Source organism: Dunckerocampus dactyliophorus, chromosome 9 (assembly GCF_027744805.1).
Source record: "Dunckerocampus dactyliophorus isolate RoL2022-P2 chromosome 9, RoL_Ddac_1.1, whole genome shotgun sequence".
In the NCBI taxonomy this organism is placed as follows: Eukaryota; Metazoa; Chordata; class Actinopteri; order Syngnathiformes; family Syngnathidae; genus Dunckerocampus; species Dunckerocampus dactyliophorus.
In genome coordinates, this window is record NC_072827.1 from 15,642,140 (window position 1) to 15,665,045 (window position 22,906).

Consider the following 22,906-nt stretch of genomic DNA (forward strand, 5'->3'; position numbering starts at 1 on the left):
ATAAGAAATCCTGCTTTGCGCTTGCACTCATTACTGTCGGGTGTAGAACCAACCGCAATAAACAGGGGATTACTGTACATACGCTCCTTGGCCATAACATTACGTACACTAACACAATCTGAGATCAACTACTAAAACCTGCCCTCTGCATTAAAAGGCAGCACCTGTACCATTACACCACCAGGGACTGACAAATGATGATGTTGTCAATCATTGTGGCAACTAGCCTTGGGGCAATTAGCCTTGGGCTGACGGTAGCAATGCACATCCTTCATGCATTTGTCGAGAATGCGCCCCCTTGCACAAAATTGGGCCCCCATGGATGGTAAGGCCCTACGCACAGCACGTGTTCTGCATGTAGGGAGGGACGGCTCTGCATATCTGTATGATACCTTGAAGTTCAATGCTAATGCATCAGTAGACAAGCTGTTAAGTTAATACTTCTGTGATAGTGCTGTAAAAATATCTTGCATGTCACCTGTTCATACATAGCCTCTCTCTCATCAAATTTCATCCCATAACAAATGAAAATGAGTCCATACCACCCATGTGTGCTTCTCTGTTACTGGTTTTGATGGTCTGGTTTCTCCATCGCCACTTCCTTCTCCTGAGGCCTGAGAAAAAATATTTTTTTGCATTTTATTGAAGGTTCACTTGTAATTACTTTAGTCCACGCATTTAGTTTTTTAAACATACAGTTGCAAGAAATGCTCTATTATAAATGTTCATTTGGTTCGTTACCAAAAAAGTAAGACATTAGTTTGAAAAGTTCCAAAAATATACTTTCACTCATGTCTGTTAATCTCTAGAACCTCTTGAACGTGGTTGCATATCTGACACCAGTGTTATTTAAACCTACTCTATTAGACGTTCTCAAATTAAATAGTGGGAAGAGTTAATACTTACAATATCTGAGTCGTCTTCATCCTCTTCACAATGCCTCTCAGCAGCACGGGGGTCTCCCACCACCCTCAGCTCACTGATCACACCCTGTTATAAAAACAACAATATGGTGGATACCCAAGCTTGGTGATTTAATCTCAATCAATCTGTAAGTCTTCTTTTCATGTAACTGCATACACATCAGCTGTAGATATTTATTTAATATATTCAGAAAAGCTACTGATGTCAGTGACACTTGTTCAAATTTGGTTTTCATATTCAGCATCAGGAACATCACTTTTGGCCATTGACTGATCCTTGCAGCAAAGTAGAAACATATTTTTTTCAAATGTGCCTGTCTTCAAAATTATACAAAGCTGGGCGAACAGAAAATTAAACCTTTTAGTACCGTATTCTCCAGGCTATAAGTTTGAACTTTTTTCATAGTTTGTCTGGTCCTGTCCTGTGACTAAGTCATAAACATAATTTAACATGTTTTCAAATGTTAATTCATACCGAATGGTATGAACCAAGGGGTTAAAATGACATTCGACAGCCGCGAGAGGGCGCTCAAGCCTTGGCAATTTAAGTGACAACTATATGCTGCGGATGCAGTGATGTGGCACGAGATTGGGAGCTTGGTGAACTTGCTTACCGGTAACCTTGTTGGACTCACTGGCTTGTTATTTTAATTTAGCCTATTCAGTGCCTATTGTGTTCTTTATGCTATTGTGTAGCTGAATAACTGGTAATGTGTTATGTTAACATACCGGACACTATTCAGCCTTTTGTCTCTCTTAGTATAGCTGTTAACGCATTACCTTAATATAACGGGCACCTATTTAGTTGTTCTGTATGCTGTTGTGTAGTTGAATGACTGCCTTTCCAGATTAAATGTATGTTCTTGGTCTTGCATGTTGTGAAATAAATGTATATTTAATGTTGTGAAATAAATGCAATTTATACTCCAGTGCAACTTTTATACATCCAAAGTGACTTACAGTCTGTAAAATGTGTTACTTGACTTAAATACAAAATGCACTTTACTTTATTTCGTCAAATAACATTTCAGGGTCATGTGTACCACTGAGTTAAACAGGAAGTTCACATTTGGATGCATGTTTTTCGTGAAAGTAGACCTAGGTAAGAAATAATAGCCCTCTAACAACATGTTCGAGTCTTGTGAGGCAATACTGTATACTGCAGACAAATGACAGTACAGTCACACCTGGGTTTTTGAACGCCCCAGTTTTCATGATTCGACAAAAGTTTTTGCCAAAATTTTGCTTTGGTTCTCGTACAATATTACGCATAACAACTGTTTACCCTTTGCTCCGTTGAGTCTTGTGATGTTAATAAAGATGTGGATGGACAATATTCCCGTCATTGCTTGTTTATTGAGCCATCTTGGATCACACACCAAATCTCGCCATACTTAGTTTACACAGTACTTAGTTTAATCAATTCGTCCCAAAGTGAAATGGACGATAACGGAATACATTCTTACCATAAGAAATAATGTAAATGCTATTAATCTGTTCCAGAATGCCAAAAAATGTTAACATAAAATGTGTCTTTATAGTTTTAATTATAGTTTTACATGGAGAAAACTATACAATATTCATATAAATACATATACATGATGAATAAAAGAGATAAATGAACATTTAAGGTTTCTTTTATGTTCACTGAAGATGTGATTCCTGATGCAACTGTTCCCAAAGACATGATGTGACAGTTCAGATCAACACCTTCCTCTTCAAGAACAGCTACCTGTTTTGCTGAGTTATTTCTTGAATTAAATAGCGTTTGTCACCTCAGTAACCCAAAATGGAGCCAAATTAATTTTGATAAAGAAGGTGAGAAACACTTGAATTCAAGCTATAACTCATGACAAAACAGGTAGTGTTGAAGAGGAAGGTGTTGAGCTCCCTGCCACATTGTATCTTTAGGAACACTCACGTCTTCAATGAACGTAAAAGAAACCGTAATTGTTCATTTATTTATTTCATTGGTAATTTATATGCATTTAGAATTGTTTTAAGTATGCAAAACTATAATTGTAAAACTACAAAATCTTGTTAGCACACTAAGGATGCTAACAAGGACACTTTGTGATAAAAATACATTACCAACAAGTTGGATTCACGCTCTGTATTAATAACATGACAAGCCGCGCGTCATTGTACACTAACCGGAAAATACACGCAAACCGGGGAAAAATGTTGGCGTAAATTTGCGATGTTAACCGGAAAACACGCTAACGGAGGCGGACCGATGATCCACTGTACGGTATCCTATACGGTTCATTTGTTCGTCAAACTCAAATAACAACGTTACACAAACTAGTCTGTTTGCCGCATCAACATTAAGTTTAATCTTGGCATAGAAAGAAGAAATCGAGGAAGCAAGACGCTAATATTGTTGTTGGAGTGGATCCCCTCTGCTCCTCCTTCGACGCTCTACAGTATCTTTGCCAACAAGTCTTCAATAAAGGTAAAAGTGACGTTAAATGTCCATGTATCCACCATTTCATTTGTCATTTATAATTATTTTGCGCTGTTTTCTGCATGTAAAGCTATAATTATTCTCTGTAAAAACATATTTTTGTTAATATTTTGGGTGTCTGGAACAGATTAATTGGAATTACATTATTTCTTTTGGGAAAAATTGATTTGGTTTTTGTACGTTTCGGTTTTCTTGTGGAACAAATGGCCCTTGCCCATGCCAAGAACCTTCAATTACTTGCAGACAACTAATGGGAAGCTATTGTGATGAATTCAACATTCATGTTATGGTTCGGATCAGGCCAATTTGGGCAATGAAATCATACAAACTATTCAGCTGCAATGTCTCGCATGCTTGATTATGAAAATAAACCAGCAGCAGAGCAGCAAGTGCTATGTTGATGCTGGGATTTGAAGTTTGTGCTTCATCTACTCTGAGATTTTAAATTAAGAATTGTTGTATAACTCATGACTCATTTACTGTATTACTGTAAATCGCATGATCTAATCATGTGCTTTCCACATAACAGTTACAGTCTTTATACATACCAGGAACTTGTCCGGATTAGTGCCTCCAGCCTGCCCGACAAAAACCCCAGCGCCGGCTTCCAGCTCCATCTCATCAGGGGACCTTTCGATGCGCATAACTTGAGGATCGATGTCACAGTTCAGATAGAACATCACCTTGTCCTCCTTCACTGCGATGGCAAACCGGGTCCAGGTGTCCCTCAAAGAGGGTACAATGAACCTGGCTGCCTCGTATGACGTCTCCGCGTCAGGCTCCGTGTAGTACAAGATGACATTCTGATTGCTGCCCATAACGGGTGACAGTTTTACACCCACATACATGATTTGCTGTGTGGCATCCGTGACAGAGAATAACACACCGCCTCTGTCGGAAGTGGCTTTCAAGTTGAAGATGAGGGAAAAGTCACGGTAGAATGGGTTCGGCAGGTGGGCACGTGCCAGTTGGCCCGTGTTGGCATCTGGGCCAAACAGGTATCCTGGAGTGGTGTCGGGCCCGTAAACTCTGGTGATCTCATTTGGAGGAGGGTCCCCAATCAGCTGCAGCAAGGAGACACCGGCGTCATCTGAAGAGGAACAAAAAAATGCATGTGAGCCCAATATTTGAATAAGATGAGTTGCAGAGTTAAAAGGGAGGGCAGCATGGCAGGGTACAATGTTAGGTTTTCTTGATGTCATGCAATTGTGTCTGTTGGAATTATAGTATTTACAAATCATTGTCTCTTATGCTATTGTTGCAGCCCTACATGAAATCGACAATGGATGGGTAATTGAATGTGTCTGCACCAAAAAATTTTTTCTTACACATGGCTCGCTTCTCCCCACCTCCAAACCCTCTTAATATTGTTCACTTGCAACACAATCCAGATTTAAACCCTATACCGTTCAACTTTACTCACGTCACTCTATCAGATTTTTTACCAAACATATTCATTACAAAATCATATTGCGGTTTCTTGCTGTTTGGCGGTTGACTACAGCCTATTACTAGCCAGAAATATGCATAAGAATGACTAAATTAACTAAAATACAAATACAAGGCACTCAGAAGAATTACTCATGCATTGAAAGACAAAGGCCTGGGTAAGCTTATGGTGGTGTGTAAGAACCGCCTGTGTGTGTAATTATAATGTACAAGTACATAAGTATTATGACTACATACGTGTGTAGTAAGTGTATCAAATGAAACAAAACATAAGCTAGGGTTATGTGTGTCAGTGTTGCCAGGTCGTGCAACAGAAAGAAGTGACTAGCTCTTGAAAACAAGCCCAAACCAAGCGACTTTATAAAAAAAACAAGTCCAAAGTTACTTTTAATAAGTGGAACTGGCAACACTGATGTGTGTGTGAGTCTTTTGTCTCATTGATGTCTTATTTTCACTTATTATGTCGACTATACAGTCGTCCCTCGTCACTTTTGCAGTTCGAATTTCACGGCTTCACTCGGTCACGGTTTTTGAAAAATACCTGTATATTCATGAATGAATTATTCTGTTTCGTGGTTGAATACAGCCTATTACTAGTCAAAACATATGCATATTTAAGCAAATGTTGGCTTGCCGAACAAAGTGCCACATCTCAGCGCTTGCCGTAAAAACAATATCAGTGAAGCATAAAGTCACAGGTTGGTACATGTATGCCGTATGTTTCACCTGTATTATCACATATTTATAAATTAGTATGTATTAGTAGTATTCATGCGAATGAGAAGTGTTTTCTGCGCAAAAAAGGTCTTATTTGACAAAAAAAAGTATCATTGTTTGACCAAAAATCCGTAAATTTGCGAAATCACAAATGTGCAAGGTTCCACTGTATAAGACTACTGCCAGTAACTAATTCACACAGACAGAGATGAAAAATACCAAATGCATCTCAAGAGACTGTTTACTGCAGGCAGTACTAAAGATGCATACCCACACATGTTTATGTTTATCCGGAAAAATGTGTTGACCTCATAAATAAATCCTATGATAGGTAGGCACTATTGTTATAAATATACATATTAACTAAAGTGAATCATTTTCCGACATGAGTGACATCTACTAAATGCCACTGCATCAATGTTCACAGAATCTATCAGCTGGGCCTCTCACGTATGTTCCCCCATTCTTCAACCACCCTTGGTGACTGTTGACCCAGTATATAATAACCGAAGTTTAAAAAAGCTAAAAAAACAAAAAAAAACCACAAGTATTTACAGAGCATGGCGCGGATGTGTCAGTGTTTTTGTTTTACTGACATTGAGCTCCAGACAAAACACTTATTACTTTGATGTAATGTATCCAAGAAAATTCCAAAAATCACTGTTTTGGGGCAGCACTTGCAGTTTTTCATTCTTTGAAGACGAGCTTTGCTTTACCACCTGGTGACTCATGTTCAAGCCCCATTCGCGGGTTCAAAGCCTCCCCACTGCCATGGGTGCTGGAGATCAGTGGGGAAGATGGCCAGCTTTGTTGAGAGCTTAAACACAGTTAGATGTTTGACTGAACCCAGGGGACTTGGTTTCTGCTCAACAACTCTCAAAACAAGTGAATAGTCTTGTTCAACAAATAAAGAATCTCTCTTTTGAATCCGAGCTGGCAAAGAACCAAGTCAAGCCTTAACAGGACAGCAGTAAAGTTCTTTACACCGTTATTAAGTTATACCTTTCCCTGTGGTATTTGATGACATTTCCTCTGTATAGACTTGGCAACATGAAAGATAAATGAACACCTGTTAGATAAACAAACATCTAAAAGTCACAACAAATGTTCACCTTAAACATATTTATCGTGCAAAAAGTCAAACAGGCACTAAAGTTTAACTGTGGCTAGTAAAACTGTAATTTACAAACAGATGTTTACTCTGTTCAAATCAGAATGACAAAGCTCAAGCTTCTCTTTGCCGGGCCTGTGTTCGCATGCCTGAGCCACATCCTGACTATGTGGACAAAATGTTACCCAGCGTGCCAATTTGGTACTTTTCAAACAGTTCTGGTGCTTGATACTAATGAGGCAGCTAACGTCACTGCTAGCTATGCCGCGGAGGTTATGTTGGCAACTTTTGACAACACATCTCATGGCCTGTGGTTTCAGCACAAGCCCAGTTCCAACTGCAAGGAATAACACATGACATGACAAAGTATTTCCACATAGTGGACCTCCACTTTTTCCTCATACTGTAGGACGGTATGGTCGACTTTTGAAACCGTGACATTTTCATACCGTAGTATACCTCGACATCGGTAACCATCCCATGCCTAGTTAAAACCCGTATTTAGAAAGTCATAAACAGGTTTTCTATGCTCTAACTACAAAAATATTCCATTTATTAACATTGAGTCCTATATTGTGAAAATTAATTACTGAAAGTAGGCACCGATAGCTACTTACAATAGTTTTTCTGTTGACCAGTATGCATCCCGAGTGAATAGCGACATTTTCCACAGCAATTCTGCAATAATTGTATTTTCTGATCCTAACATAGCATTTACAGTAAGACATGTTTTAGGATTGCTCAATTTGTTCAACAAGGCCTTTAAAATGCTTAATCTCTGTGCAGATTAAATGACACGGTCTGTAAAAGGATGAAGTGTGAGATGCATCTCTGAAACGCAACCTGGTTGTCTCTCAGCATTCAGAATTCATTGTCAACTTTCCACTTCTATTTGCGCATCTGATTTTATGATCATGTGCAAAATGGAGAACAGACTTGATCTTGAAACATCGAAGCTTCCCAAACCCATCATTAGTGAAGCATCTCACCTTTTAACTCATCACTCACATAAACAGATGTGCATCGGCCGTTTTCTACTGAAAAGAACTGGAGAACCTTCAAAGAAAACATTCCACAATGTCCTTCTGAACAAGAAGAGATGTGAAATGTGAAGTTCTTTTCAAAGTCCTTCAAAAACCCAGAGTTTGAGCTGCTGTTAATGTCACCTGAGACTTCTGCCTGTCTTGGGAGATCTGAGCAAATCTGAATAAGCGCTACTCTGCTTGGCCGTTTCTTTGACATTTTTTGTGGTGCCAGCACAGACAATGCTAATAACAGAAGAACAACAAAATGGAAGCTGCAGAGTGAGCTGGGTTTTGTGTTCATGTAAAGACTCTAACCTGTAAAAGACAAGCAGTAACCTTTCTTAGTCACCACGTTCGTGTCTCCATATTTAAATATAATTTTTTTTTATTATAAACTAAACTTCTATTTTCACTTGCAAAAAAATACAATTAGGACCCTATGGTTTTTGGAATCTCAAAATTGGCCAATAAAAATGGAATCTTCCGGTAAACACAGGAAATTGATTATTGACATAATGCGAATTAAATGCTGTCATCATGAGAAGAAGGAATGTTTGTGTGGTGAAGCATTTCCCCGCTCAAACCTTGCGGAATCTCATCATAAACACTAACCCTCGCCCTCCCAAACGGCGACTAGACTAATTTTTTAGAAATCTAAAAATTTAAAACAGAAAAACTGTAATGTGGGAAGCAATTAAATGGATTTCATAGAACCATACACGATGCAGTAAAGGCAACTGCCTTCAGCAAGCCGTTCTCCCAGTGCTTGTATGACAATTTAGAATGTTAAAATGCTACACAGAGACAACTTCGGACTCAAACGCTTTTCCTATCTTCTATAGGAAAAACCTATTCTAAATTTCAACAAATCCAAAATGTGTCCCGGAATGGACAGTGTTCATATTAGGGGTTCCACTATATATAGAGAATCCTACACAAAAACGTTACGATTAGCATTTTAACAGCATTCTTGCATTCTCAATGTAGCTTTTCCAAAGACCCTTTGTGAACCAATGACAGCTCCAAGGTCAAGCGTATAGTCACTGAATGGAGTAATGCTGAGTTTATGGTACTAGTTTGTCTTGTCAAGAAGGCCTCTTCTTATTGGGAGAACATTCCAAGATGGGACAATACCATTGTGATTCTCTGGGGAATGAGCTGAAAAAAGCGTCTATATGTGACGCTTTGGGATTCTGCACGGGAAAACATTTGAACATCTGGGAAGTCACATTTTTACAGACTTTGTGTCGTCAATTTAAAACAGCTATTCTCAACTGGTGGGTTGCAACCCACAACTGTGTCGCTGACCGATTCTTACGATTACATTACAGTATTTAACATAGAGCCGAAATATTTTGGTGTCTTCCACCTTGTTGTTTGCTCAGTGCACCGATCTATCTATTTGTGTAGTCTCTTTCATGCAATCTTTATTTTAGGCATTATTTTTATGCATGCACTTATCATGCCGTGTCCTTAATAATGTGCTCTGAAATGCACTTAATGCACATGCAAATATGTGTATTTATGTTTAAAAAGACAGAATATCATAAAAACATCCCCACAAAGGCTCTGTGAAAGAAAATAATTAATTCCTACATAAAGTAAAGAGCTAGACCTCAGGTCCCTTGATGATGACATAAATGTCTAGGAAATTACAATCAACAAAAATATGAAGGCAACCGTTTTCTTTTTGCTCCCATCTTTCCTGAGCTGAACTCAGTAAACTGAAACCTCTTCTAAGGACACAAAAGGCCCATCTCTCTCAAATATTGTTCACAAATGGGTAGAAATCTGTTAGTGAGCTTTGCCAAGATAATCCATCCACCTCAAAGGTGTGGCATATCGAGACCCTGGTTAGACAGCATGATTATTGCACAGGTGTGGTTACACTGGCCACAATAAATGGTCACTCCAAAATGTGCCGTTTTACTGTACGTATTTACTGCAATGTCTCTTTTGCATAGAGATGATCTGGTTATTAGGACCAAAAACAAGTGTTGCATTTATGTGTATGTTAAATGTTCCTGTTCCAATAAGCTTTGATTGATGTCATTTATTTAACGTGAGCAATGCAATTGTTGCTACTAACATGAAATACATAATTGACTGTTAGGATTTGCAGGGGTCACAAATGATACAATGAAATATGGTTAAAAAAAATACCAAGTTTAAGTTGCAAGGTTTCGCAAAGGCCAACAAACCCTCTCCTGAATACTACTACATACAATGCAAATGCTTAAGTGCCTCCACAAGTTCTCATATTACTACTAACAAGCCCGATAGGGGGCAATGAGTTTCTGGCAACAAAAAGGTCAGACGACACTGTGCCCATAATTAGAACTTCTCTGAGAGCCAGTGCAAAGTGAGTCTAAGGTAAACACACAGAGAAGGTGAAATGAACAAGGCTGGTAATTTATCCATCAAATTGTTCAGTGGAAGCAAGGGATTACAATTTGACTGGACCTCAGCTGCTCCTTCAGCAGCAGACTGTTACACCCACGGTGTAAGAAGGAGAGGTTCCGCAGGTGCTTCATACCGACCGCTGTCAGGCTCTACAACACCTGCACCACTTGAACCATGTGTCACTATGTATTCTTTACTTGCGTATCTTGCTTGCTGCTGTAACAAGTGAATTTCCCTGCTGTGGGATAAATAAAGTACAATACAATACAATACAATCATCCAAAAAAATGCCAACACATAAAAATACCAAAATACACACATTGGCATACAGATGCCACAAATTTGGACAGGCAAAGGGAAAATACATAATGCTTAATACGTAATAAATGAAACTATAAATTGAAACAGGTCGAATCCTGCCTGATGTAACAACAAATGCACGCACAACTCGATCTTCTGTGAGTAGTCCCCCCTATGCAGTCAATATGCCCAAGTCCAACACACTGTCATCTTTCTTCCTGCATCCCAAGAACAGCCAGGTTGTGGAACTCCCTCTTAGCAACCATGTTTCCAGAGTCATGAACTGTTTCAAGTAGGGATGAGCAAGAACACCACCTATCCGTATCTGTTCCTCCATCTAAATTATCCGTATCCGTAGCTGTACTCAGAGTGGGTGGGGTTTAACCGGAAATGGGTGGGGCTTAAATTGGTGCATTATTTTAAGTCATGGATTTTGAAATAATTGACAATTGAGAATATTATTGATAATTGACATGGATTGATCAGAAGTTGCTATATTTGTTGTTTATTATTCAGCTATATGTGTACTGCGATCTGTAAGACTTTCTCAAAAGCACCGAGTTCAGTACTACAAGCAAAGTTTTCCAAATGACTTTATTTCACCAGCCAAATTATGAGCAAGCAGACGGAAAAAGTGACGCACGAGCCGTATACAGCTGTTTTGTGAAACGCACCACATACGTTACAAAAGAAGTTTAAGATTGCAACGTGCATACTGCAACGTATTGAGAGGGGTGTAATATTTTACCACGCTTATGTATATAATGTAGTATAATAGCCATACAGGCAGACTGTTTGATGCACCTCTGGACTGTGCAGGTGTACCTAATGTTGTGGCCAGTCAGTACAGGTTAACATTACTAACAAAACTCTTATATTGAACGTAACACGCCTGTTTTATGATGAATTCATGGAATAAGACAAAAATACATTTGAAGGAAACAAGCGGTCATGCTAACCCAACTGAGTTGCATAAGTGACTGACGCAACACAAGCCTGCACAGCGCTGTCTTGTCAAATGCACCGCGTACTTTACGACACGAGTTTACAAAGTAAATTTAGATACAAACCGAAATAGAGGCGAGCTGAGGAAAACCGAATAAAGTGGAGGCAGTGGGCAACGCCACACGAGCTGTTTTCAACTTGCCAATTGCACCGTGTACTTGAATGAGGCACCGCTCGGCTCCTATGTGGCTGCCGCCTGCACAGGCTGTCTCAAGAGGGGCGGTCGCCGTGTGTGACTGGCCAATTACAGAGCATGACGAGTGAATACATAATGATGATTTTCTTTCATCACGATTACCGATTATTAATAACGAGATGTTTCATGCTCTTACTCGCCAAAAATGCATTATCCGTAACTGATACTCGTTTATAACGAATGGACATTTTTTGAACAATATTATTAGTGAATGAAATACAATCGGCTTTTTGTGTTGTGGCTATTTATATATTAAATTCCAGGGCCGCTTTTCACCTATTTGATGGCACCACCAGGACTCGAGCCTGCTAATAAAAAATAAAAATAAAAAAATACGTTTTTGGATTTAAAAAACACGTGGTAAAAAAAATGTGTGTGATATGCAGTGTACATTGAGACCATTAGCACTCCAGTAACAATGAGCTATACATCATGAAACATCCATGCACCATAGAAGAAAATTACAGAATGTTAAACACACTGTACAGTGTATGTCTGCACATTTTGTACACATAAATATTCTACATCTGAAAACCCAATTTAAAATATGTCAGTGTTTCTGCTTGATACCCTATGATATAGAGTTGTTTTACATTCATCTAATATTTGTAAGCATGTCATATATACACTTCTCAAAAAAATAAAGGGAACACTAAAATTGAAATATTCTTATTAAATACTTTTGTCTTTACATAGTTGAATGTGCTGGCAACAAAATCACACAAAAATGATCAAAGGAAATCAAATTTATTAACCCATGGAGGTCTGGGTTTGGAGTCACGCTCAAAACTGAAGTGGAAAAACACACCACCTGTTGTCTATTCCATTTGCTCAACAGATTGTGAAAATGATTGTCAATCTGTGTTGCTTCCTAAGTGGACAGTTTGAATAATGGCGCAGCACTTTTGACTGAGTGTGAATTGAGTGTTCCCCCCCCCCCCCCCCCCCCCCTTTTTTTTTTTTTAGCAGTGTATATTAGGGCTGGCAAATGATTAAAATTTGTAATCAGATTAATCACGGTTTTCAAATGAATTAATCATGATTAATCATCATATCACACTATGTTACCTTATATTAACTTATCATATTACCTTATCATTTTCCTATGTATTTTAAACTAGCAAAGAGTACATTTGGAATACAGGAATTAAAAAAATGTATGGCAATTGATGTGAAACGGGTGGGGGGTAGGATTAAATAAACTTTGCTTCTTCCGACTCCTTTTTGGACATTTTTCATTTTTGGGGTGTCTTTGATTTCCCCCCTCTATAGGGTGATCATTTTCATTTCTGTCAAATTATGTGGCATCATTTTGTTACTAATACATCACCCACTTATTATCAGGAAAGATATTCAAGATCATTTTTCCCCCAGTTTAGATCTGATGTGTTTTCGAAGTGTTCCTTTACTTTTTTTGAGCAGTGGATATATAGTCCATAAAAGCCTGATTGGATGAGTCTGTAAAGAATGTGAAAAGAACCTTGGCCTCAAACCCATCAAACACCTTTGGGTTGACTAGGACAAGGTGTGGCATCAGGCCCCCACTCAGGTCCAACATGTCTGACCTTAAAAATAAATGTTCTTTTGAATTAATTGACAAGAAATCCTACGTTACATAATCTTACCATGATATAATGTATTATATTCAAGCAAAGCATATATATAAACACACGGTAGATATGGAATAAAGTTTACCAAGCCCCACTGGTCTATCTAAACCAGGGGTTCCCAACCAGGGATCCTGGAGATGCCAGATAACGTATCAGAACATTCAAGAACTTGGGTTTGTCAGATTTTACATGACAAAGAAGTACCAGATTAAATCAGATATCTTACAAACCAATGAGTTATGTCAAAATAGACAAATAGACAAATAGACAAATTCGGTAACAATGTACTGTTACCGAAGCAATCAATCCAAACTTGCAGTCATCTCAAAAAAGTCAGCTAACTATAGATGCAAAAATACTTATATGTAGGCCTGTCACAATAACAAATTTTGCTGGTCAATAATTGTGCTACAAATTATCGTCGATATTCAATATTATTGCAACATTTTTTTGAATTTTTTTTCCATTCATTGTCGTCATGAGAGGTGTCATTCACATTTGAGCCGCAGGATGGTACTCCGCCGGTGTACCTCCATCCATCCATTTTCTATACCGCTTTATCCTCACTAGGGTCGCGGGGGCATGCTGGAGGCTATCCCAGCTGACTTCGAGCGACAGGCGGAGTACACCCTGGACTGGTCGCCAGCCAATCGCAGGGAACATATAGACAAACAACCAATCACACTCACATTCATACCTATGGACACTTTAGAGTCGCCAATTAACCTCACCTGCATGTTTTTGGGAATGATGGAGGAAACCGGAGTACCCTGAGAAAACCCACGTGCACACGGGGAGAACATGCAAACTCCACACAGAAATGCCCAAGGGAGAATCGAACCCAGGTCTTCCCGATCTCCAGGCTGTTCCTGTATTGGCCAACGTGCTATGCCGGTGTACCTGTGTGAGCCAAATTAGCTTGACACAGAAGTTGCCTGTATGTATGTTTTTGAAGGCTTCGCTGCCCGAGCACCTCCATCAGTGGGTTTTTTTCCCCAGTTGAGAAAACTGTCAGTGTCGGTCGTCGGTCTTCATGCGCTAACCTTGTTCATTCTGTTTAAAACCGAAATATTACCACACTGTGGCTACGGCATTCGCTTTTGTGCTGTCATTCATGTTAGTGTACGCTGGCTCACGGAGCTAACTGCAGCTAGGGTAGTACCATAGGCATATGCCATACATAGCAGCAAGCACAGAGTAACTACTAGCTAGTAGCCCCACCTCTACAAAGAGGCTTAATGAGATGAGAGCCCACTCTCTCCGTTCATGCCACTATAAAACCAACGCGCACACACAGATAGAGTGAACCCTCTTGTCATCCAGCCTGTGTGTCACAGATAGACGAGCCGACACGCATACATGCACATGTGAATTTATCGAGGGCGTCATGATTATCGACCTGTTTTTTAAAAATCTTTCGATTAATCGATTATCATGACAGGCCTATCTATATGCATAGTCAAGGACTGACAAATTACTATCATACTACCTAAAACAGGCATGCAACTGAACAACACTTAAATGTATATGTATTGATGTAAAAGTGTGTGTCTGTAATCTGTCCAATGGACAGAAGGAGCAAGCCACATGCAGTTTAATGAACAAGGGAACAAATACATGCAATAGATTACAGATTACAAGGTGCCATGCAGTTATAAACAGAGCATCCCAACAACAGCAAACACTAAAGCATGCTTTAATTTAGTCTAAATAATCTTCATTGGGGTGCTGCTTGGGATGAAAGCGTGTGGGTATCGGGATGAAATTGCAGATAAACTGGGGGATAAGGATTTGGAAAACTGGTTAAAATAAATTTTTAAACCAGTCATTACCTTTCCGATTTAAAACAGACAAGCACCGATACCCATCATACTCTTCTTCGGGGAGATTTTGGCACTTGACAGGGAGGTGTCCCTCATCCAGGAGTGTCCAGCAACTGTCCTTTAAAACCTCACAAAAATGTCGGCAAGGCAACACCGGCATTGGAGAGCCACACTTTGGTAGTAAAAGAACACAGAAAAACCTCTCCAAATCGTAGTGGCAGTTTGACCTCAACAACCAAGCCCAGTCATTTAGGATTACGTGGACTTCCTCCAGGCTGGTCTGGTTGAGGAGATTGGGCACAGCAAACTTCTTGCCGGTCATGGATGAACAGAAGGGAAGAGCAGTATTCACCAATAAGCAATGCGGGGTTTGATTCATGACTTCTTGTGCAACTACGTCTTCGTCCTCCTTGGCTGGTGTCCAACTCTCAAGAAGTGCATAGGTATTTAAAGAGCTTTGATTAGGTTTTAACTGACTGTCAGGTGCTGGTGCCTCTGACTTGGTAGTTGGTAAAGCCTGATCGTTGACTCGGTGCTGGGTAGATAGGGGTAATATTGTTCTTTCTGATTGCACGTTAGCTGGTTGTGTAATTAACACACTTGGCGTTTCTAATGTAGGAAATACCACACTATCTGGATGTGTTTTTCTTCCAGAGTTACGTGGACTTTCTTGGTCAACTGTAGAATCAGCTGCATGCATCACAAGGACTTCCACTTTTTGCATGTCCTCTGGTATCAGAATTTTTCCTGAAGAATTTTTGCCAACAACCCCGTTTAATAAATCTGCAATGGCAGCTTGTTTGTGAGAAGGATCTGTCAAATCAGACTGATTTGCATTCCAATTTAAGATACCCCCACCAAGATTGTCACCCTCTTGAGTCCCATTACGACTGATTTCAAAACTATTTTGAAACGTCAGATCACTAACTTTAGAAAGTGCATTTCCCCCACTGGCAAACCTATTTGGGTTTTCCACAAATGATCTTTGGATTTCAAATCCAGACTCCCTGCTAATTTTATCTTTTTCGGCAAATTCTGATTCTAATAGAAGACCTAAACTATCATGTGCAAATTCAGACCCAAATCCAACTTCTGAAACATGTCCTTTCAAAACAGCATGATTAGATCTCCCAGAACCCATACCTTTTAGTAAAGATGCTTCATTACCAGGTTTACTTGTACTTGGCGTTAGCGTTGTTGTGCCCTTGTCTGACGTATGTTCAATCTCCGCTCTCGGTGTGACAGTGGTCAACTGAGGAGCTTGAGTCCCTTGCCAAGTCCGATCAACACTTTGGTTAGAGTGTCTGTCTTCAATGACCTCGCCTCCATCATTTGCAATATGCTCGGTTGGTATTTCTCCACTACCAGCTGCACTGCCGGAACCCTCATGATCCACTAATGGGGCCAAGGTGGTGGTTCCAGTCCAGGACCAAAACCAAGCATCAGAGTAGGCCACAGAAAGGGTCAACAAAAACAAAATCCCACAAATGGTCCTCATCTTGGGGATATTGTTGAACACATCCACCTGTTTGATCAGACTACCTAAGTGAACTGTGACATGCCCTGACAACCCCTACTCTCCACACACACACACACACACACCCAAACAGACACACACACACACTAGTGTTGTCTCTTCACTCTCTCTACTTGGCAGAAAAGACAAGTGAAGAGAGCACCCATTCAAAATAGTAAAGTCGGAGAGCAGGAGGAGCTGGGCTCCTTATTGGCTCTCCTGGCATTTCCCCTTTCAACTCCTCCTCCTTTTGTCAAAGCAGTGAAAAATGATCTCTCCTGCTGACCTATACTTTAGAGTTATGGCAGTCTTTCTTTTCAGTGTGTAGTACAAATGCTTGGAGTGTATAGTGACGACGGTATGAACCATGATATTGGAAAAGACACATTAAAAAATAAAATCACACTAGAAACGGCAACTCACACGTAAATGTCTTAAATAGAAAAAAAAAATAGAAAGAATTATACAATAACAATAAATAATTATAGAAAAGAAAATATAAAATACAATAATAAAATGATTTCATTTCCAATGTGAGTGTCAATGGTTGTTGTCGATATGCGGCCTGTGAGTGGCTGTACTCTTTCCCTAATTCGGCTGTGATGACCTCAAACTCACCTGTGACTGTCACAGGATAAGCAATAGAAAACAAATTACTTGTTTTGTATCTTCTGTAGTTACAGTTTGAGGGGTCTGTGTGCAGTTCTTCTATACTACATGGTGCCATTCATGTTGGAACGCCATAATCCAGACTTTACGTCCTTGTACAGACTGCTTTACAGACAATGGGAGGTGTTGACAGAGACCTTGAATGCCAAAAGCAGCTTGAGTGATAAAAGGAATGCCTGATTATTTCCATAAAAACAAATACAAGGAAGCAGTCTGTGCATCCATACAGATGAGTTGACAGGGACCCTGTCTGGTTTTATCAAGTGTCCATAAAAATGGCAAAAATAAGTAAATTGCATCTTCACCAAGGAAAGAACTGAACTTAGTTTTCATCACAAGGTCTGTAACGTTTTGTATTAAATTTGAATACATGAAAGGAATCATAAGACGAATTCCTGTTGGGCAAGAATAATTAAGGGACTCGTGATAAAGGGACACATTTTTTTCTTTTTTAATAGAGCAGCTGTTTCATCTTGACTCAAAACTCTTCTTCTTCCACAATATTGTATTTGCAGTATGACTGAAGTTAACACTCATTAGATACGAGCAACTGGACCAGACGGAGATAACCAAACCATTGTTCACTCCAAAACAAGTGTTTTCTAAATTGATGACTATGAAACAGCAACTTACAGGACATTTGAAAGCCAACTGGGTCAACAGTTGAACGTCAGTTTTTGTACACCCCAGTTTTCATATGGTTCAGTTTTTGTTGAAAGTTTGTTCAAAAATTTTGCCTCAGCCTTCAGACACCGTCTACAATAGAGCACATACATTATTATATTATATATTACATTATTTCCTATGGGAAAAATTGCTTCGGTTTTTGTACGTTTCGGTTTACGTGGAATCTTTTGGAACAAATTAATAACAAAAACCGAGGTACAACTGTACAGGTATATTTTATACATGCATGAATTAGGTTGTAGTAAAAGTTACTTACTATGAAATGAATGATGTTGTAATGTTTGTAAGGCTACTCAGTGTGAAGTTGCTGATATATTCAGTCAGCCATGAGCAAGCTCTTTATGTGGAGAGACTCATTGATCCGCATCATCGTTTGAGTCTGTAAAGTTGGAATTTGTTAATAAAACATTAGGTAATAAATACCTCCCTGTTGGTAATGATTAGCCTAAAACTTCAGAAACTCACTGAATTCCTTTGTTTCACAGTATTATTACATTAGTACCGTATTACTGAATTAAATTTTATATAGCGCCAATTCACAACAGACATTATCTCAAGGCACTAAACCCCACATGAGCACTTGGCAATGAAGGCAAGGAAAAACTCCCTCTTGGGAAGAAACGGCAAACAAAACCCAGGCTCTGTGGGATGGCGGTCCTTCTCAACCACTTGGGTTGTGATAGAGAGACAGAGTCAGGGTTGAGAGGGTAGATAGAAAGAGAAAACAGGACAGAGTGGAGGGTTTAGAGAGACAATGGGCACAACAACAGCCAAATCAACAACAGTAACTTCAGTAAAGTGCTTATTATTAAAACTACTTTAAAGGGTCCCTGACATGATTAATCAACTTTGCGTACATGTCATATATTGTTAGTAATTGTGCTCTACATTGTTAGATTTTTTTACAGCGAACAGTACATTTATAGTTCATGGCGCCAGCAATGACGCAATCGGGTTGACACCTCTCAGCTAAAGCAGAGTAAACAAACGCTTCTCAAGGTAGATTGTTGACTTCAGTATATTTTTCATCAAAATAGTAGTCATGCCAAAACTAGCTGCTAGCTGGCTAGCGACTAGCTTCACCACATATTCGCTCACAGCGAGTCAGCGCCATGTTCACAATGCATCAAGCCACTACCGAAAGGTAACGCTAAAGACTAAAAGCTGTTGCTGTTTTTATTTTTGAGTTTTGAAAAGTTAACGCTAGGTGTAGCGTTCGTTTCTATGTTGCTATGTGAGGAAGCACATTCCGGTAATGCTTAAAATGATCAAAGTACGGTAAAATACTGTAAGTATAAGATTTTATCATGAATGTACCTGTTACTACATTGTCGTAGCATGTATATAAACCCATTAAACCATGTTGGAGGTTTTTGGAGGCGTTTTTATAGCGAGCTTTGTAGGTGGAATAGTGTGTCCCATTACGTGCATTAATGAGCTGCCTCTTTTCATCTGTTTTTATATCTTAAAAACGCACAAAAAAGAGAAAGATGTGTCTTCATGTCTCACATAAGGATTGTGGATGGTAGGCATAATTCCAAAAAAAGTGCAGTTTTCCTTTAAAGTCACAAATTATGCAAATAAGCCAAGTGATGACAAAAATAGCCATGGACAGTGTGATTGCTTTAATGCTATTTCCATTAACCATCGACTGTATCAGCAGGTTCTGCTTTTGTCATGCATCTACAGTACTTGCTTCATGTTTTCTACTTCAGAGTGAAACCTTGTGGAGAGTGGAATGCTAACACTGTCAGTTCAAACACACATCACAAAGCCAATATTTTGATTTCCTCCAAAGTAAACACTTATGTGTTTATTTAAACAAAATCCCAAGAATTGCAAATAAAATTGTTTTTTGAGAAGAGGCCTTTACTTTTACATAACTAGAACCTCAGTTACGGTCCGCTCCCGTTATGTTTTTCGGTAAACGTAAAAAAGTTTGCGTACAATATGGCACGCGTCTCATCATGTTATTAATACACTGTGTGGGTCCAACTGTGTTCTTAATGTATTTTTATCACAAAGCGTCCTTGTTAGCAGCCTAGCTTACTAATATATGGAAACAGGAACTGGAGTTCAGCTCTGTCGCCTGTCAATGATGTCATCCACGGTTGACTCTGTGGTTTCTTTGCAAACTAACAGAGTTACGCCACAAGTCTCTGCTTTTCTTTTTATCACGGCTGCAAAATAACCCACAATGGAGACAAAGAAAGTTGCACATGTCAACACTTTGAGAAAGAAGGTAAGAAAAACTGAATTGAAGAAAGAGCAAGTAAAACACGAAAGTGGTGTCCGAGTGGATCTCGCTGCGACACCGCTGTCTTTGCCAACAATCACGTCTTCAATCAAGGTAAAAGCTATGTTAAGTGTCCAATTATCCCCATGATTCGTCATATTTGAGGTGTTTTCTGCATGTCAAAAGATCATTGGAAAACTATAAAAAACAATTTGTGTTAACATGTTTGGCTTTCTGGAATGTTTAAGGAAGTTGGTAAGTTTACATTATTTTACTATTATTACACTATTTTGGATTTGGTTAGAGTACGTTTCAGTTAGAGTTTAACCTTCTGGTACGGATTAATGACTCTAACCAAGGTTCCACTGTCTATTTTTCAGCACAGTTCATATGTAGAGACCTTAGTTGGAAAACACCTTCAAAACCACCTACTTTAATTGTCATAAATGGTCTTTTTCCATTTCTTTCAAGTCTACCACTGACTTCAAACTACAAGAATAATTACAACACAAGTTGAAGATTTCCTGTTTTCAAGAGTGGCATTTGGGAATGAAAGTGATAATTAGGGCTGAAATACTTGAAAGGTTTCCAGTATGTCAGAGCTAGAAGGGAGACAAGGTTTTACTGTCCTCCATCCGCTGGAGCTCACTGTGTGACACCATCTCCCACATGCCAAACGTTAAACAAGGAGTTGTCATGGTTCAGTGAAAGTTTGGCTAAAATTTAATCGGTTCATGTGCCTGCAACCACATTGTAGCATGTACGACACTCCTGTGCAGCACAATAATATGGTAAAAGGATTTAAGGACTTTCTTTAAATTCAGGTCAAATGCCAAACCCGTGCTGACTGAGGACCATAATCTCAGCGGGGACACCTGCTGTTTTAAAGGGTCCTCCGATGCAAACCAACAAAAAGTGTTTCATTTTATAACTGAATGTCTCCACAAATGCCTCCATGATATAAGCCACTTTAAACTTAATATTGTTCCCCAAATTTAACAGTGCAAATGTAAATAACAAAGGATGTGAATCCAGTCCTTTGCAGACATCCAAAAATATTAACACAAAACACATTTTGTAGAAAACTAGATGAAGCCATTTCAGTAGAAATTGTGTGTGAATGCTGAAGCTGGAGTGAAGAATGAATGCTGAAATTGCCCAGACATGTTTAAATCTATTCACCAACGGAGGATCGAACCAGCAATCATAAGGTTGGGAGGCGACTACTCTACGACCTGAGTCATGCCACCGTGCATAGAATATGCATAATTTTACATGTAATGTTAAATGTTAAATTAATTTCCATCAATAGGGGGAGACATTGAAATTGTCCATTCTATTTCAATGGGAAAAATGTCACAGAAAATATTGAATTATGGCAATTTGGGAATTTTTTTTATAAAAGTCCTCATTTCCTGAATGAGCTGACTAAAAACTGCAGAATTGTAAAGTAAAAAAAAACAAAAAAAACAAATGTTGACATGTATAAATAAGACAGCAAACTTGAGGATCGAACCAGCAACCAGCATTCTCAGCATTCACACAATAATTATAGTTTTACATGCAGAAAACAAAGTGAAATACATAAAAATGGCAAATTAAATGGACAAATGAAAATGACTAACATTACTTTTAGCTTTTTTGAAGACTATCAAACAGAAATGAGGGAGGGAGGAGTGCGAGAGGGAACTTAACTTTAAAGTGTGGATGGTTAGAGCTATAGACTTGCTCAATTGAACTTTATTGTAAACTGCAGCAGCAGGTACAATCATTGTTACACACACGATAACCAAGTCAGTGTACAAAAAAAACAAGACATATTGGTGGCAATATTTTTCGTCAAAAAACGATTCCTACAAAAACCGAGGTGTACAAAACCCGAGGTTGCACTGTATACAGTTTTGAGTAGTTGATTGTATCTGTTTGGCCACTTTAAATACCATTCCATATTTTTAATCAAATGTCTTTTGATGTCTGAGAGGTCAGAACTCTTGAGACGTTCAGCAAAGAACCAACTGAAATTTTCAAGCCTCTCCAGTGTCTCTCCTCACAGACAACAGAATGAAACCTAAAACCTCCTGGAAGGAATCAGGCAACCATCTCATCTATCACCACAAGGCGACAATTTAATCCATACTCTTATTCGCATATTATTATTTCATATGCAGAGTTCTGGTTTCATTAGCTGAAAATACGTTTCATGTGTATCAATTGAGGACTTGAGGACTACACGTGCAACAAATTCCACTCATTGAAGGCATTGCAGCTGTGAACTGTTCAATTGGGGTTTTGACCTTAGCAAGCGTAACTGCTGTCCAAACAGAGAGGTGGTAACCCAGACGCATGTCACGCAGGTTGAAAAATACAAAAATGTTGGTGTCTACTCTTCGTAGAACTTTGACCATCTATAGGGCATTACGGCACCTACCCTGCCACATGACTGGTGTTATTTCAGCAAGTGAGGGTCATTGACCTCTTGCTGTGAGTCCCCATCTTCAGCGGTTTTACAAGCTCTGAGGCTCTCAGTTTGAAATGACACACAAACACACACACAGGGAATGAACGAGGCAACACATGGTTGAAATCCATGTGCATGCACACTGAGACGCATACAAACAAACTCAAACTACAGTCACACAGCATGTCACAGCTGAGGCGCAGTGTAAACACTGACACAAAGTGTTGTGACCATATGGTTGAGTACAAATGTGTTGCCTGCATGCCTGTCTGTGCTACAGTCATACTTGCTAGACCCAATATGGCTTCACT

General features: G+C 39.2%; 1 protein-coding gene across 4 annotated transcripts in view; it reads right to left on the reverse strand.

Moving 5' to 3' along the window:
- Positions 1–22,906, reverse strand: part of col18a1a (collagen type XVIII alpha 1 chain a) — an 86,462-nt gene that overhangs the window by 30,579 nt on the left and 32,977 nt on the right. For 2 of the 4 annotated variants that reach the window (XM_054787277.1, XM_054787276.1), the window contains exons 1-4: positions 16,173–16,670; positions 3,939–4,480; positions 907–990; positions 543–614 (exon numbers count right to left, since the gene is read on the reverse strand). In XM_054787277.1, the coding sequence (XP_054643252.1) occupies positions 543–614; positions 907–990; positions 3,939–4,480; positions 16,173–16,527 (1,053 nt within the window). In that variant the 5' untranslated portion in view covers positions 16,528–16,670. Of the gene's footprint in view, positions 1–542; positions 615–906; positions 991–3,938; positions 4,481–16,172; positions 16,671–22,906 lie in introns of those variants that run through there. The other 2 variants (XM_054787278.1, XM_054787279.1) reach the window with 2 other exon arrangements.